This window comes from Typopeltis vanoorti, chromosome 16 (genome assembly GCF_054136105.1).
Source record: "Typopeltis vanoorti isolate ZY-2024b chromosome 16, IOZ_Tvanoo_1.0, whole genome shotgun sequence".
Classification (NCBI taxonomy): Eukaryota; Metazoa; Arthropoda; class Arachnida; order Uropygi; family Thelyphonidae; genus Typopeltis; species Typopeltis vanoorti.
Window position 1 is genome coordinate 73,547,749 of NC_143564.1, and position 16,275 is coordinate 73,564,023.

Here is a 16,275-nt window from a genome sequence, read left to right on the forward strand (position 1 = left end):
AAATGGTAAAGTACAGATTTTGTTGTATAATTACCCAGTCAGAAAAAGGGAAAGATCATTGTAGTGTATTAATCGAGTATGGACAATATTTGAGAACTTTAAGTGATTATTTAGCAGTGGCTGATATCCATAAGACAAATTGTTAGGAACGATTATAGATGATTGTGACTAGCTTAATATGCAAGACTAAAATAGTAGGTAGAAATTGAGTAGAAGTATATAATGTGTATATTATGTGTGTTAAGTCTCTAACTCAAAAGAAGGATTTTTTGTTCATGTATTAGAGTATTAATCAGTTTGAAAAGTTTGATTTAGCATGTCCTTGAACTAAATGAAAGTGAGATTGGTCTAAATGTATATTATGTCTTTAGATTCCAATTAATATGTTTTTTCTTTTATACCTGAGTTTTGCCTGTGATATGAACCAAAACACTACCACTTATTAATCTGAACCATAGTGTGTGTGTGGTGGGGGGGGGGGGGGGATTGAAAGAAAGGCATAACATTATTAGACATATGAAGAGCCAAATATGTCTAATAATTTATTAGGACACCTCTCGGCAATACTCATAGAAGGGTGGTAAGTCTGTTCGCTACAAACTTGATATTAACTAGGTCTACCTACTCACTGATGAGACCTCAATAAAGGTTGAAACCGGTCTGGGTAGTGACCTTCTCTCATAATGTAGAACAGTAATACAGCTCATAGTAGATAAGTTCACATTATGGGTAAATATCAAGAACAGTGATCGGAGCTTGCTCCACCTTAGACATGAGTTGCCTCAGCTTGCACTACCTTAAGGATCAGTTGCTGCAGTATCCAGGTGTTTGCTTACGCTTGGAATCGCCGAACTTTATATAGTTTCTATTATATTCGGCATGAAACTCTTTGAGTTTCTTATTCGGCTAAGAAACTATATGGGATATATATCCCTTAACTTAAACAAGGCATAACATGTTGTTATAGAGGTTACGACTGCAAACCAGAATTTACTTAGCCACAGTAAAGCGTTTGATTTATGAGTACGTATAAGCACTAAATTTATTCACCTATGTGCACCAAGAGTCTGGAAAAGTCTCCCTGAATAAGAGTCCCCTCTATTCTAAGATACTGGCTGGCGCAGCTTTAAAAAATAAATTTGTCAATATCTGAAGAGGAGACGGCCCCAGAAAGAAATTAGAGGATTCGTTTCTTTTAGCAAGGAATAACCCTTAACAGTCAGGGTAAGCATGCGAGTAAAATTAAGAATCGACTAGAGATAAAGAATTTGCTTTCTTTATAGAATGAGCACGCAAGAAGTGATACAGATATTAGAGTCAAGGAAATTTTGTAAGTCTTGTAGTTATAAAGAGGAAAATTCATAAAGGAAAAAAAAATTAATTTTAGGAAGAGCAACAACATAAAATGGCACACACGAATATACATAACACTACCTCCCCTCTTATTCATCCATATGGGTCGCATTACAAAAGCAGCATTAAACCTGATATTACATAGATGTCAAACTCTGCTCTTTGCTTTATGAGGTGATTTTCTCCTAAACATATCCAGTGCAAATCTCCAGGATTTTCTAATTAAACTGAATAACAGCTATAATAAATTTGGCATGAAAATCCACAATAAAAAAAAAAAAAAAGGCCAACTATGAAAATAGGTAAGGACATAGGAAACTTTGACTACATTCACAATGGAGAACCTATAGAACAAGTAAAATATTACACTATTTAGGACTGGTTTTTTTTTTTTTTTTTTGGTTAAGATGGCAAATTAAATATGGAAACAGAATAAGTAAAGCTGGTAAAGTGGAGTGATGAGGAATCAAGTCAAATAAATTTATGCAGAATAAGAAATCAGCCAAAAGCATTAAACTAGCAGTATACAATATAGTGTTCAAACCAGTTTTAAATTATGAATCTGATAGCTGGGTTAGCAGAATCACATTAAATTGAAGACATAAGGAAAGAACTTGATATTGTTAGCATTCAAAAATATATGACCAGGACTAATCCAAGGTAGTATGGTCACCATCCAGAGGAGTGCAATTAGGCTGATATACAATCTATCTCTTACATACTTCATCCTCTATCTCACAGGTACAGTGATTCAGCACTGTCTATTCTACAGGTATACTTTCATGGCTCACTGCTCCAGTAAATTAGCAAGCATCATTCCTCCACTTTCTGTTGCACCTGTTAATATAAGAGCTCCAACTGACCAGTATCCCTTTACTGTGCAAGAACAAGAACACTGCTTCTATTCATTCTCTTTTATTCTGTCCACTTTTCATCTGGAAGAGCCTTCATAAAGAGGTATTCCCAAACAACTACAACTCTTCAAAACACAAATTCTATCTCGGTTCTGCACTCCACACGTAGCACTGATGTGCCTATAGGTCCTTCGACCTCTCATGCATGGGATCAATATATAAAATTCATAGTGAATGCCTTACTATTCCTAAAGCATAGGAAATTGTCATCCTCAACTTTATTAAATAAATTTGATCTCTTTTTTTTTTTCTAACTTGTGTTTTGATTTTTTTTTCAGCCCAATAGTTTAACCTATGAACACTTGACCATATATATATATATATATATATATATATATATATATATATACATACATACATATATATATATACAGGGATTCTAAGTTAATGCAATGCGCTCTACTGTTCCTTTATTCAAATTTCTTATTATTGGTCCCGGTTCGCACTGATGTCTCTTACAATACATACTATAAATTACATAATATGATTTATTATTCAGATATTAATATCTGAATAACAAATTAACTTTTCCTGTAGTACACATATGATTCTAGAGTGAAAGAGAAGAATAATGCTAGGTGGGACCAAAGGTTTGACGGCCATTTGAGTAGGAAGCAAGTTTCTGCATTAGGCATGTTCAAAATCTAATGCGGATCTCTTTGCTGATGGTCTTTCTTGCCGCTGTTACACTGCAGACTGAATGATGGAGGGTTTTTTTTACTGTAATAATAACACAACACACAAACAGAAAATGCTAAATTTGAATATTCAATATTAAAAGTACTTACCATGTCGTGATGCATACTCTATGAACCAAACCTGAAGCTAGCATTGCTAGTAAAAGACTTCCTGCAACTAAAAAAAAAATATATCAGGTGATCCAGCCAAGTGTAACTGGAGAAAACACAATCACAAAATCAGTCAAGATGTAGCAATTTTGTAAAAAGTTATCAAAATTATAGTCTACTATCTTCACTTCATATCAAAACCATGCCCATCTGACACATATCACTATGAAATTCACAAGTTATTCCAATTTCTTTTTACTAGATATCCTCCTTTATTGATTTAAATTTTGACTTGTTTACTGTGGCTTGTTCATAGTTCACTTTTATAGGCCACTTTGAACACTAAAAAACATTTTTATTACACTCTTTCACAATTATATCTAAAAAACAATTTGCAACAAATGCAGGCAGAGTACAGAATGTTTAACACCCCAAATGACTATGATGTCTATAGACATTCAGCAAAATCTGGATACGATTCTGTAACGCCTATTGAATAACATGGATAAGAAGTGCAATTTGGTCTCACTATTTCATCCACAATGGCCGGTAGAGAGAGTTAAAATTGCAAAACATCTGTCAGAACTGTAGGAAACATCAAATCAAAATGGCAGTGTGTTAATAGCAGCAATCCTATTAAGGACAAAACATTCGAATATATTTCAACGTCTCTTAATGTATTTATTTGGTACAGCATAAGATCTTTTAATTCTAAATCATGTGTCAAAAAGAAAGTTAAATGTAAATGTCTTGGTCTTGTTAAAATTAAATTTCTTTTTTTTTTTTTTTTTAAGTTAAAAAGAACTTGTACGAAAACTCTTATGCTTGCATTACATATCAATTAATGTATAAACAACTTGTTGACAATGTGATTTTATGCAACCCATTATTTAGGAAATAAATTTTTCACCTCAAGTTAAAAATAAATGATATTTAAAGTCAACCTCAATTTTAGGAATACTACATGTAATCACTAAAATAAAGGACTATATATCAAATCACCAATAAAAATTCAAAAGTACAGGTCGAGTGATTATTATGCGGGACATCAACTATGGAGATATCGACTAGAAGGAAGAAAGATCACACAGCAGGAAGGAAATAGAATTTATACACCTGCTGAGATATAATTACTTAAGGTAGCATGTGATGGAGGGGACTAGGGGTGTGAGAGTATTGAACCTGGTCATAGGATCAGAAAATCTATCCACAACCAAGGTGAAAACATTGCCTCCAATTGGTGAAAGTTACCGTGCAGTCTTGACTTTGGAGATTGTAAAACATGAGGAATATTCTGTCAAGAAGGCGTATTTGTAGAACTACAAGGCAGGTGATTATGATGTGCTTAGGAAGAAGCTTAAATCAGTACCATGGCATAAAACACTGCAGAGTAGGAATGTTAGTAGTGCATAGGATATAGTTAAGGGTCATCTAGAGGAAGCAGTATTAAATTTGTTGTTTCAAGGATACTTGTGACATAAGACTGAATGATACAATCATGTAACCACAAGAAAGATATTTATTTAACCATATTTTTGCTTCAAAATATTCCGTTTCATACTTAGTGATATAACATCGCGCGGCGTGTTCTAATTTTAACGATCTATTGTATTCTAGCTTGTATTTTTTTAAACTGTTCCTTGTAACACCACTTTCGGTCTGGTAATAGATCTGCTATTACCAGACCGAAATATTTGGTTAAATAAATATCTTTCTTGTAGTTATGTGATTATATCATGCAGTATTAAATTGTATACCTAGGGTAAAGAAGGTTAATCAGGTAGGAGTTAGATGGATGAGTAATATCATTAAGCACGAGCTGTAGAAGAAGAAAATGCTGTGGAGGGTATATAAAGAAAAAGGTAACCAGCAAACTCATGAAAAGCACAAGGTTCAGGCAAGAAAGGTAACCAGCATGGCAAGGAAGGCAAAATCAGATTATGAGAAGAATCTAGCTGAGCATGCCAAAGGACATCCCAAAGAGTTCTTTCGTTATGTGGCAAGTAAGAGGAAGAATAACTATGGAGGATTAACCTTAGTGAGTAATGGTGGTCACGAGGAGACAGAAGTAGATAAAATAATTGAGTTACTGAGTGACTACTTTGCAAGGGTATATCATCCTAGGAAACAGAGGTGGATGAATTCGAGGTTCTTAGGACATTGCACCTCGGAAAAAAATCACAAAAATCCTAAAAAAAACATAACTTCATGTTACAGACCTTATAAAAAATTGACATCCCTTATCCGCTCTACTAAAGACCCCCCCCCCCCCCAGACCTACCTGGTGTATACCAGGTTCCTTGCAGCTGTAAGCTGTCCTATTTTGGCCAAACAGGCAGGACAGCAAATATCAGAATTTCAGAACACAAGAACTACATCCGTTTCCACCAATACAGCCACTCTGGTCTTGCTGACCATGCACTGAATACTTGCCATAGAATACGGTGGAAGAAAGCCAGGATAATACACCGTAGCAAATACAAATATGAAAGGCTTTTCATGGAATCAGCTTCAGCCCTAAGAAACGATCCAAACCTCAACAAATTTGGCTGCATGAGACTGCCTCAAATTTGGGAAACCTACATCAGAAGACCTTCAGCCCAGTCGCCCAAGAATACCAACGTTGCCCACTAGGGGGCACCATCAGGACTTTAGGAGAAATAATAGCTTCCTCACTTACTGTTTTGTTGTGCCTGCATGCACGTGTCTTTTACTTAAGTTATTGAAAATGGCAACGTGACGTTGCAGAAATATTGAAGTATATTAAAATTTATTTCAACGTATATCCTAGTACGTTGTAATTTCCTTAAATTATATAGTGAAAATGCATAACCAACGTCTAAGCCTTTCCACGAGAATCTTAGGACGTTGCAGATCTCAATGTAAATACAGCTGTGGGATCAGATGTGATATCAGTTAAGGTTTTGCAAGTATATGCAAGGAAATGGCAATGCCTTTGACTAAGCTCTTTAAATTAAGTCTCAGCTCTGGTCGAGTTCCAAGGGAGTTGAAAGAGGACAAAATAATTCCTTTGCGTAAGGGAAGTTCTAAGACTACAGTAGCAAATCATAGACCAATCAGTATATCAGGTGTGGTGGTAAAAGAACTGGAAAAATTGGTAAAAAAAGAGAATTCAAGAATGGGTGGATAAAAATATGATACAGTATAAGGATCAACATGGCTTTGTGAAGGGGTCGGGCTTGTCTTAGTAATTTACTAACTTTTTATAGGAGTAACAGCTGAGTTGGATAAAGGAAATTGTTACATGATGATTTTGCTAAATTTTGCAAAAGGCATCTGACAGAAAAATACCACATGGAAGTGTTATGCAAATTAGAACAAATGGGGATATATGTGACACTGGTTAAGTGGATGGATAAGAGGAGTATATGGAGGGTCAGAATCGAGGTGAAAAGGTGACTAGTGGTGTGCTGCAAGGTTCAGTGCTAGGACCATTGCTGTTTAATTTGTACATAAATGATATAGGAAACAACCTGAAAGGAAATATTCAGTTGTTTGCTAATGATAAGAAACTATGTAGAGTAATAGTTAATCAAGGTGATATGGAGCTTGCAGGACAAATGAAATAGGCTGTCGGCACAAGCAAATGTTAATGGGTGTCAGTTTAACATCAAGAAATGTAAAGTTATGCATTTTGGGATAAATAGATTACATGCTGTGTATCACATTGATGGCAATGTACTCCTGGAAATAGATGTAACTAGAGATTTAGGGGGTGGCAGTAGATAGGGAGAAGGTTTAGAGGACGTACTGCTAAGGTAGCCCATAAGACTTGGCTACAGAAGAACACATTAACAAGCAGAGATAAGGGAGTTGTTATTCCTATTTATAAAGATTTGATACGACCACATCTGGATTACTATGCTCAAGTCTAGTCCCATGGGTTTCTTGGGGATGAAGAAGCAGTGGACAGGATTCAGAGGCGAGTTACCAAGATGGTGAGTGGCATGTGGAATGCTCCCTATGAGGATAGATTGAAGGTGTGTCAATTGTACAAGTTGGTTGATAGACGAAAAAGAGGGGATATGATTGAAATATTTAAGTTGCTTAAAGGATTTTATATGATAGATGCAGGGGAAATGTTTCAGTACTTGGCTAGAAGGTCTAGAGCAATCAGTCATCCCTGGAAGTTGGGTAAAGATCTGATTAGTAAGGGTATGAGGACTAGTTTTTTTGCTTAGATAATTGTGAACGAGTGGAATGAGTTGCCAGAGTTAGTTGCGAGTGCTGTCTGTTAATGGGTTCAAGGAGAGGTATGATAGATTAGGTCTTCCGTGATGAGTTTTCGGACTCTATGGAGGTGCCTGCATTATAATAATAATAAGGTTAGATAATTTTAAATGTTTTTCAAGTCTTTAATCTTTAATGATACTGAATTTGCATATAAATTTACAAGATAGTAATAAGAAACACTTGAAACTTATCTTAATTTGAATTGAAAATAAGTATTACAGTCAACTTTGTTCATGGGATCAAACAAAAAAGTTGGTTATAGTGAATTTCCTTCCAAACAGAAGAGATGCTATAAGACCAAGATCTCCAGTGCTTACTATATTAAGTTAGTTATAACGGTGTTTGTTATAGTGGATGTTGACTATATATTTCTTGAGCATAATTTTCTTTTGCTATTTTAATTTAAAGTCATTCAATTATATCATTACATTAAAGCCAATAAAACTTACCCTCTGGAAAGAGTTTTGTGTGAAATCCTTTACCAAAAAGGCTAGTTTCTAAGTTTCCAACTGCCTGTGATGAATTTAAGGAAAAAAAAGTATCTAATTAAAAAAGCATAGAATAAATAACCACGGAACAAAGATTTTCAATATTAATAATATACAACATTTTCTAAGAGTTATTAGGACCTATTAGCACAGTTAAAACCATTTTTTTGTAACTGTATGCACTTCTTAAAAAGAAACTGTAGATACAACTAATTTCGACTCAAAGCAAATGCACTTGGTGACTATAAATTGTCATACAGTTTTAAGAATTTTTAAAGTATAACCAAACTGTTAATGTCTGTGTTTTTCACAGTTATGCACAGATGAATGTTCATATCACATATGTCATCTATGAAAATGTCATGGTCATGAAGGCAAAATATCAGTTCATTGAATAACTAAATAACAGCTAATTATTATTCCAGCACTCTGTTTCTTCTTTTACTCAGTTTGGATTCAAGGTTATATTGTGAGGGGTCAGAATAATTTTTAGCACTCATGTAAAATTGGTTATTTTTTATCTGTTTTATTTTGTTTTTAAATTAGAAAATTAGAATTTTATAGTATATTAGAGTAATTTTTCTTGATGTCTTTAAAATAACATATTTTTATTGTAATATTTTAATAGTAAATACAAGTTAAAATGGTACCTAAAACGTAGAAGAAACTAAATACCAGAACAGCGAAGTAATGAAGGTATTCTCCATTAAAGATGATAGCAAAGAGGATATTGTAAAATGATAATGTAAAATGTCAAGACATTTTACATTAAAGTTAATTCTGTCAAAATCTTCTAAAACTAAAGATTACTCATGTCAAAAAGTTAAGTATTAATGCTTCCAGGCATTAACAAACTAAAATACAAAAAATATAGATGCATTGATCATTATCAAATGCCCCTTAAGAGTATACAGGATACTATGATCTTTTCTAGAATCTGATAACAAAACACTGCAGTCATATTCCAAATGAATTTCTAAAGTGAAGATGGAACTAAACAGATTATAGGATCTTATATTTTCTCCACGCAAATATGAGCCATATTTTATCATCATCAAATTCCTGACATGTACCCTCAAGAGGTGTACAAGATATGATAGTACCACATGAAAAATTTACATCATTACTAACTTCCTATATACAATTTTCCTCCAAATCAGTCTGTTACTTGTCAAGACACCAATATTATCAGATCTTATATTTCTATCGTCGAAGGCACTTTGCAGCGTATCAATGCACCTATATCATGGTCTTCCTCTGGGTCGTTTTACTGCCAACCGGGCAGGAAAACATTTCAGCTACTTCACTAAAAAATTGTGCCTAAGTAGCTGAAATGTTTTACTTGTTCCACAGGTTCTCCGTTCACAACGCAGATGACATTTTCAACGAGTCTACCCATTTTCATTGTCTTTTTATTGCTGACCTTGATACCATATCTATTACAACAGTTATTCAATTTAGTCATGGAATCTTTGGAATCTTGCAAACTTGTAGCGGATTTCTTTAGAAGTATAACATCGTCTGCAAAAAGCAAAGAGCTGACATTAACATCTCCAATTCTGATATCATATTTAATACTCCTTTCTTTCATAATGTGATCCATATAGATAATGAATAACAGAGGGGATAATGTACATCCTTGTCTCACACCAGATTTAACATTAAACCATCTTCCTGTATTTCCTTCAATTCTAACTCCTGACTTACAAGTCAAATCAAGACCAAGTATTGCTTGATATAAAGCCCCATTGACACCATATAACTGTAGCGTATTGAATAGCTTCTCTCATGGCACCTTGTCATATGCCTTTTCCAGATCGACAAAACTTAAATACAGATCTTTGTTATATTCCTATGCTTCCACAACTATTTGTCGTAAAATGAAGATCTGATCCTGACAGCCTCTATTTGGCGTGAATCCAGCTTGTTCTTCACCAAGCTTTTCTTCCACAATTCTTCTCAACCGTTTCTCAAGTATACTTGCATAGATCTTGCCAGGAACACTCAGTAGGGAAATACCTCTGTAATTCTCACATTCAGTTTTATTTCCCTTTTTATATATGGATATTATTAGAGCTCTACTCCAATCACTGAGAATTCGTCCCTCTGTCCAGGCTTTCTGAACTATGCAGTGCAGCCACTGTAAGACTTCTATACCACCATTCTTCAGCATTTCTGGTCGAATATCATCTACTCCTGCTGCCTTTCCACATTTCAAGCCTTTGATGGCTTGTTCTACTTCAAGTATGGATATGTATTCCTGACTGTATGCCTGTTGAGTGTTTTTAACCACTGTGCTATCACTGCTTCTTTCATTTAGCAATTTTTCGAAGTAATTACACCATACTTCAAGGATATCTTTTTCTCCCATTTTCATGTCACCTTTATCATCTCTAACTCCTTTTACAGCACTCTTTCCTCCATTTCTAAGTTTCTTCAACAACTTCCAGAATATTTTGCCACCTTCTTGATATTTATTTTCTATGTTCTTGCCAAAGTCCTCCCATGACTTCTGTTTAGCTAATTTTACAAAGCATTTAGCTTTCTTATATTTATCTCTGAATTCTCTAAGAGCAAAAGCTGACTTATTTGCCAGGAACTTTTGATATGCTTTCTTCTTCTCCTTCACTGCCACTTTAACTTCCTGTGTCCACCATGGAGTTCTGATTTTTCTATCCTTGCAGACAACCTAACACATGCCTCTCTGGTTGAATCAATCAGGGTTTTCTTCAAGGCTTGTCACTGAATCTCCAAGATTTGGTTACTGTTATCAAACTCTTTCATTTTTCTTTCAATAATCTTTGTGCATTTTAGTCTACAGTTCACTTCTGAGAGCTGTTCAACTTTTATTCGCTTTAAAACTTTCTTACATGTTATTCTTTTCAATATGAAATTCAATTTTATCCTGCTCAAGACTAAATAGTGATCACTTCCAATTTCAAATCCTCTGTACACTCTGATGTCTTGCACCAGGAGGAAAACATCAGTATCAACAATAACATAGTCAATGAGACTTTTCTTATTCCTTGCTTCTTCTCTCCATGTGAATTTGTGCACATTTTTATGTTGGAACATTGTGTTAGTAATAACCAGTCCATGTCCTGAGCAGAAATCCAACGGGTATTTGCCATTATTATTAACTTTGTTCTTTTCTCCAAATTTTCCCAAAATATTTTTGTATGTCTGACATTCATTTCCTACTTTGCTATTTAGATCCCCAAGAAGGACTAACTTTTCCTTTTTCACTGTGTCAGATGCTTTCTCTAAAGCATCAAAAAATTCCTCCACTTCTACTTTAGTAGAACCTTCTTTGGGACCATAGGCACAAATAAATCTCATTGTCCAATTCCCCATTCTGATATTTGCCCACATCACTCTATTTGAGACTGCCTGCCATTCAAGAAGATTAGCCTCGTATTTTGTGTTGAATACTATGGCTACTCCTTCTTTTCCTTGATTGTCATTGCCAGAATATAACATTTTGTATTTATTGCTCAGAAAGATCTCACCAGTTTTTGTTTTTTTTTGTTTCATTAACCCCTATTATGTTGATCTGGTACTTATCTAATTCCTCAGCTAGCTCCATTTCTTTGCCATTCAGGCTTCTTATTGATAGTGCCAATCTTTAACTTTGGTGATGTTGAGTTGGGGTGTGCTTTCGGATTTGTTAAGGGGTGATTAAGGGTCAAAGGTTTATAACTGAGAAGAGACCTCATAGCCTTTAAAGGAATGCAGAGAACCGACCATTTCTTCTGACCCAATGCCCAATCCTCACCTTCTTGTGGTGCACCCTGTTGGATATCTACCTGGATACTGAACGAATGAGGATGGGCTAGCAATTTGGGATTTAGCCGATCAAATTGTATTCTTATTTGCTTAAACCAACATACAAAATGTTACAACATGACAAATTATGCCAGTTGGGCGTCGCCCGGTTAAACAAGCCCCTCCCCGTTGCTTTTGCCAGGGAACCAGGGTGAACAGTGAAAAGTCAACTACTGGAACAAATCAGAAAGCACACCCCATATTTTATTGTATATCTTTATTATTAGGGGCAACACCGAGGAGTCCTTAGATTCATCAAGGGAGGCCCTAACATCATGTCAAGAACAACTATTCAACATTCACACAGTATCTATCATACTTTTCCTTGAACTCATTCACAGTCATCTCATCCACAACAGAATCTGGCAGCTCATTCCACTCATTCACCACTCTCCAAGTAAAAAACCTAGGTCTAACACCTTTGCTAACTATCCTCTTGCCCAGTTTCCATGGATGGCCCCTAGTCCTCTCACCACCAGTCCTGTTCTCAAAAATATATTCTGAATTAATCCTATAGAAAATCTTCAGTAATTTGAATGACTCAATCATATCACCCCTCTTCCACCTATTAACCAATTTCTGCAATTCACAAATCTTCAACCTGTTCTCATAAGGTTCATTCCATAGACCTGCTATCATTTTGGTCACTCGTCTCTGGATCCTCTTCACCTGCTCTCCATCAAGAAGAAACCCTGGTGTCCAAATCTGGGCACAATAGTCTAGATCGGGTCTTAGCCAAATCAAAACAAACTAGCTCTTTTTTTACCTTGCGGAGAATTTTTTTTTAAAGTATTATCATCTGTCTCTTCTGAAATAACCAACGATAGCAATCTCTCCTGAAAAGAAAAAACCATTATGACTCCGAATATATTTTTTGGAGAGGAACAATAACTTGCTTGTCCCTGCTCGTCAAAGTATTCTTCAGTAACCAAATGATTTGATGAGCTGATTTAGCCACTTTTGCAATGTGCCCCCCTTAACTTCAACTCCCTATCCATCAATACTCCCAAATCCCTGACCTCTTCAATCTCCTGGAGTACAATTCCACCAATGTGGTATACTGCTGCTAATCTTTTCACCCCAAAATGCATAATCTTACATTTTGCCACATTAAACTGACATCCATTCTCATTAGCCCAGTCCTCCAAACTATCCAAATCATCCTGCAAAATTTTGACATCCTGTGCATTCACTATTGCTCTACCCAATTTTGCATCATCAGCAAACAAATGAACAGTTCCTCTCAGATCCTTTCCTATATTGTCAATGAACAAATTAAACAGTAGTGGTCCCAGAACAGAATCCTGAGGCACATCACCACTGACTGGCCGTGTTTTGGACTGTACTTCTGAATAAACTACTCTGTGATATCTCTCCATCAATCACCCTCCTATCCATCTCACCAACCCTATATTCATCCCCATATGCTGCAATTTACTGATTAGAATTCCATGTGGTATCCTGTCAAAGGCCGTAGCAAGATCCAGCAGAATCACTGTAAACTCATTATCCTTATCCAGTTCAGCTGTCACTGTGTTATAAAATGAGCAAGTTACTGAGGCATGATCTACCCTTCACAAAACCATGCGAAGGGTAGATCAAGTCCTCCCATACAGTATCCAATTTTCATCTATCCATTCCTGTATTTTTCTCGACTACTTTCTCCAAGACCTTGACAACGACTCCTGACATGCTGATCGGTCAGTAATTTTTAACAGCAGTCTTGGAACCTCCCTTATGCAGCGGAACTATTTTTCCCTCTTTCCACCCCCTCAGGACTAATCCAGACCCAAGACTCAAATTAAACAAAATGGTCAATGGCACTGACAGTTCTTTAGCTGCTTCACGTATAACACGAGCTGGTATACCATCCAATCCCACAGATGTATTCACATTGAGGTTTTGTAATAGACTATTCACCTCTACTTTATTCACCACAGTTCCCGTATAAGCTGTTGGTTCCTTCATTCCTGCAATATCACTACCTGGATGATATACTCTTGCAAAGTGCTCACTCAGTAATTCTACTATATGAACATTCAGTTACCTCCCTACAATTGGCATTCTTTAAAATCATTCTGCCGTATACATTTTTTCTTTTACTTGCAACATATCGAAAAACTGTTTGGGATTCTCTTTAGCCTGCATGGCTAATTTTCTTTCATAATCTGCTTTTTCTTTTCTTACCACACATCTTATTTGGTAAATCCAAAAGTGACATTATGCAAATTTATCATTCTTTAAACTACACTATCTAAAAATCAGTACTGACATGATTATTAAGAATGTATAAGAAGCACAATCATCAACAAGTAATGTGGGAAAGCATGGTATATGTTATCCAGGAATGAATTAAGACAAGCTAAAGACTCCTAGATATGTCCAGCTTAAAATGTCATACATTCTAAGACCATAATTATTGTATGAGTTTATTCATTGATTGCTCCTATTGATAGTTTTATAGTTATAAAATTAACTAAGATAATTTACTATTTCCCATATTTCATCAAAATGAAATTGACATCATCAAATAACAATACACAGGTAACTGATGACTTCTGAATACAAGAGAATGCAGGGACTATAATAAGTGAGAATGAAGGAGATGAAAATGTGAAGCTTAAAGTCATAAAATGTGCAGTCCCCCATAGGCCCTGAATGAGGCTGATGGTTTCAGGAGGTTAAATTTGTTATGGTTTGGATAGCTTTTTTTTTTTTTTAAGGCAAAGGCAGATTCAAGGAATGGTCTTTCATACTTGTATTTGCTTTAGTGAACACGTGACCTTTTTCCCATATTTGTGGCAGGTATCCAAGAGATGGTTTGTAAGTTCACAGCAACTGTAGTGGTAGTACTAGATGTTATCTTTGTGCTCAGAAGATTTTGCTGTTGGCTGCCTACCTGTCTGGCCATAGTAGGATAGACTGCAACTGTTGGGCACTTGCCTGATGTCTACTAAGCACAATGGAACTACAATCTGTCCTACTAATGCAATTATTAAGCAGTGTAATCCTGTACTAAGCAGTGCAGGATTACATTGGTAATTTGTGTTTTTGCTTGTTTTACTTGGCCAAAAGAAACCTGCTTGACAGAGGTTGATGTAGAAAGAGAATATAATAGGTATTTTCAGTGAAGATAAGCAGAACAAGCAAGGAGAGCATATTGCTGATGACAGCAGAAGAACTGCAATCCAATAAGAGTAGAAATTCAAGAATGTTGGTGTTGTTTGTGGTTGCTTGAAATTATGGCTGAAGCAGCTAAGGCTATGAAATCAGCATACTGCATTTGTAAATTTACAAGTCTTCTAGATGTTGGACAAAAGCAAAATGGTAGATACATGGGAAATAGTGAATCTGAATTTATCTGGTATGATACAAAAGCTAATAGGACCATATAGTGTTGATTGCCACTATAAGCTAAGAGAGGAAGGGGGGTTGCAAGGGAAGATGCACAGGGTATGCATCAGCAAAAATGGAGAGGAAATGGAATCATTCAGCTACTGTGAGATAAATAGATGAAACAGAATGTGATTGAGGGAGAAAACTAATGATTTGAGTGTGCTGGATCTGGCAACATATGTAGGAGTTAAATGAGTGAACATGCATCACAGGAGTGTAAAAAATGCAGTGGAGAAGATACAAGAAAAAAGGTCACAGGCAGTGCAAAGCACAGGCAAGAAGGGTGACAAGCGTGGTAAGGCAAAAGCAGATTGAGAGGAATGCATCCACATGTTAAGGCTTAAGTGCTGGAAAGACATGTTGGAGACATGTACGTTCAGCACTTTAATGAAGTATTAACATCACTAGGAAAGGATTAAAAACTAATTTCAATACTTCCAATATTTCGTCTCAATCACTGAGACATCTTCAGGGAGTACAAATAACATGTAACACACACACACACACACACACACACACACACACACACACACACACACACACACACACACACACACACACACAACGATTAATGAAACACGAAGTCCTATTTAGGTGATGGACCCTCTATCGGCATTTTTGGGCAGCCTAGGATGTAAACTGGGACCTCTGAAAATTGTTTCCCAAATTTTGGGAAGTTTTATGCATCTGTATTTATTTAGACAAATATATTCCCATAGAGGGCACACCACCTAGATAGGACTTTAGACTCACCCATGTGTTTCATTACGTATTGTGCTGTCTTTGTGTGTGTGTGTGTGTGTGTGTGTGTGTGTTACAACTGTTATTTGTACTCCCTGAAGATGTCTCAGTGACAGACAGAATATTGGAAGCATTAAAATTAGTTTTTAATCCTTTCTAGTGATGTTAATACTCCACTAAACCTTCACATTAAGCTGATAGCAAGGAAGTGAAAGAAGCAGAAGAAACAGTTGAACTGATTGTTCACTTTGAAAGGGTGTACTCATCCAGGTGAGATAGTGCAGGGACTAATGTGAGAAAAGAAACTGATGAAGTGGAGAATTTGGAAGAAGGAATAAAGATTCAAGGTAGACAGATATTTGCAATAAGATACTGTGAAATCTTGAATGAAGAGTTTTTTTTTTTTTGTTTAGAAATACTTCATTCAGGATTTAACAAGTTTAATAAATCAACAAAGATATACTTGTACATAGGAAAAGATGCAGATTGTTCAAGGATTTATAAATGAATACCTTT

The 16,275-nt window shown here is 35.7% G+C and overlaps 1 protein-coding gene across 2 annotated transcripts in view; it reads right to left on the bottom strand.

Annotated features, from left to right (window-relative positions):
- LOC150098130 (protein KRTCAP2 homolog) overlaps window positions 1-16,275 on the bottom strand; it is a 125,798-nt gene that overhangs the window by 70,421 nt on the left and 39,102 nt on the right. For both annotated transcript variants that reach the window (XM_090405933.1, XM_090405932.1), the window contains exons 3-4: window positions 7,759-7,822; window positions 3,056-3,122 (exon numbers count right to left, since the gene is read on the bottom strand). In XM_090405933.1, the coding sequence (XP_090262059.1) occupies window positions 3,056-3,122; window positions 7,759-7,822 (131 nt within the window). The remainder of the gene's footprint in view (window positions 1-3,055; window positions 3,123-7,758; window positions 7,823-16,275) is intronic.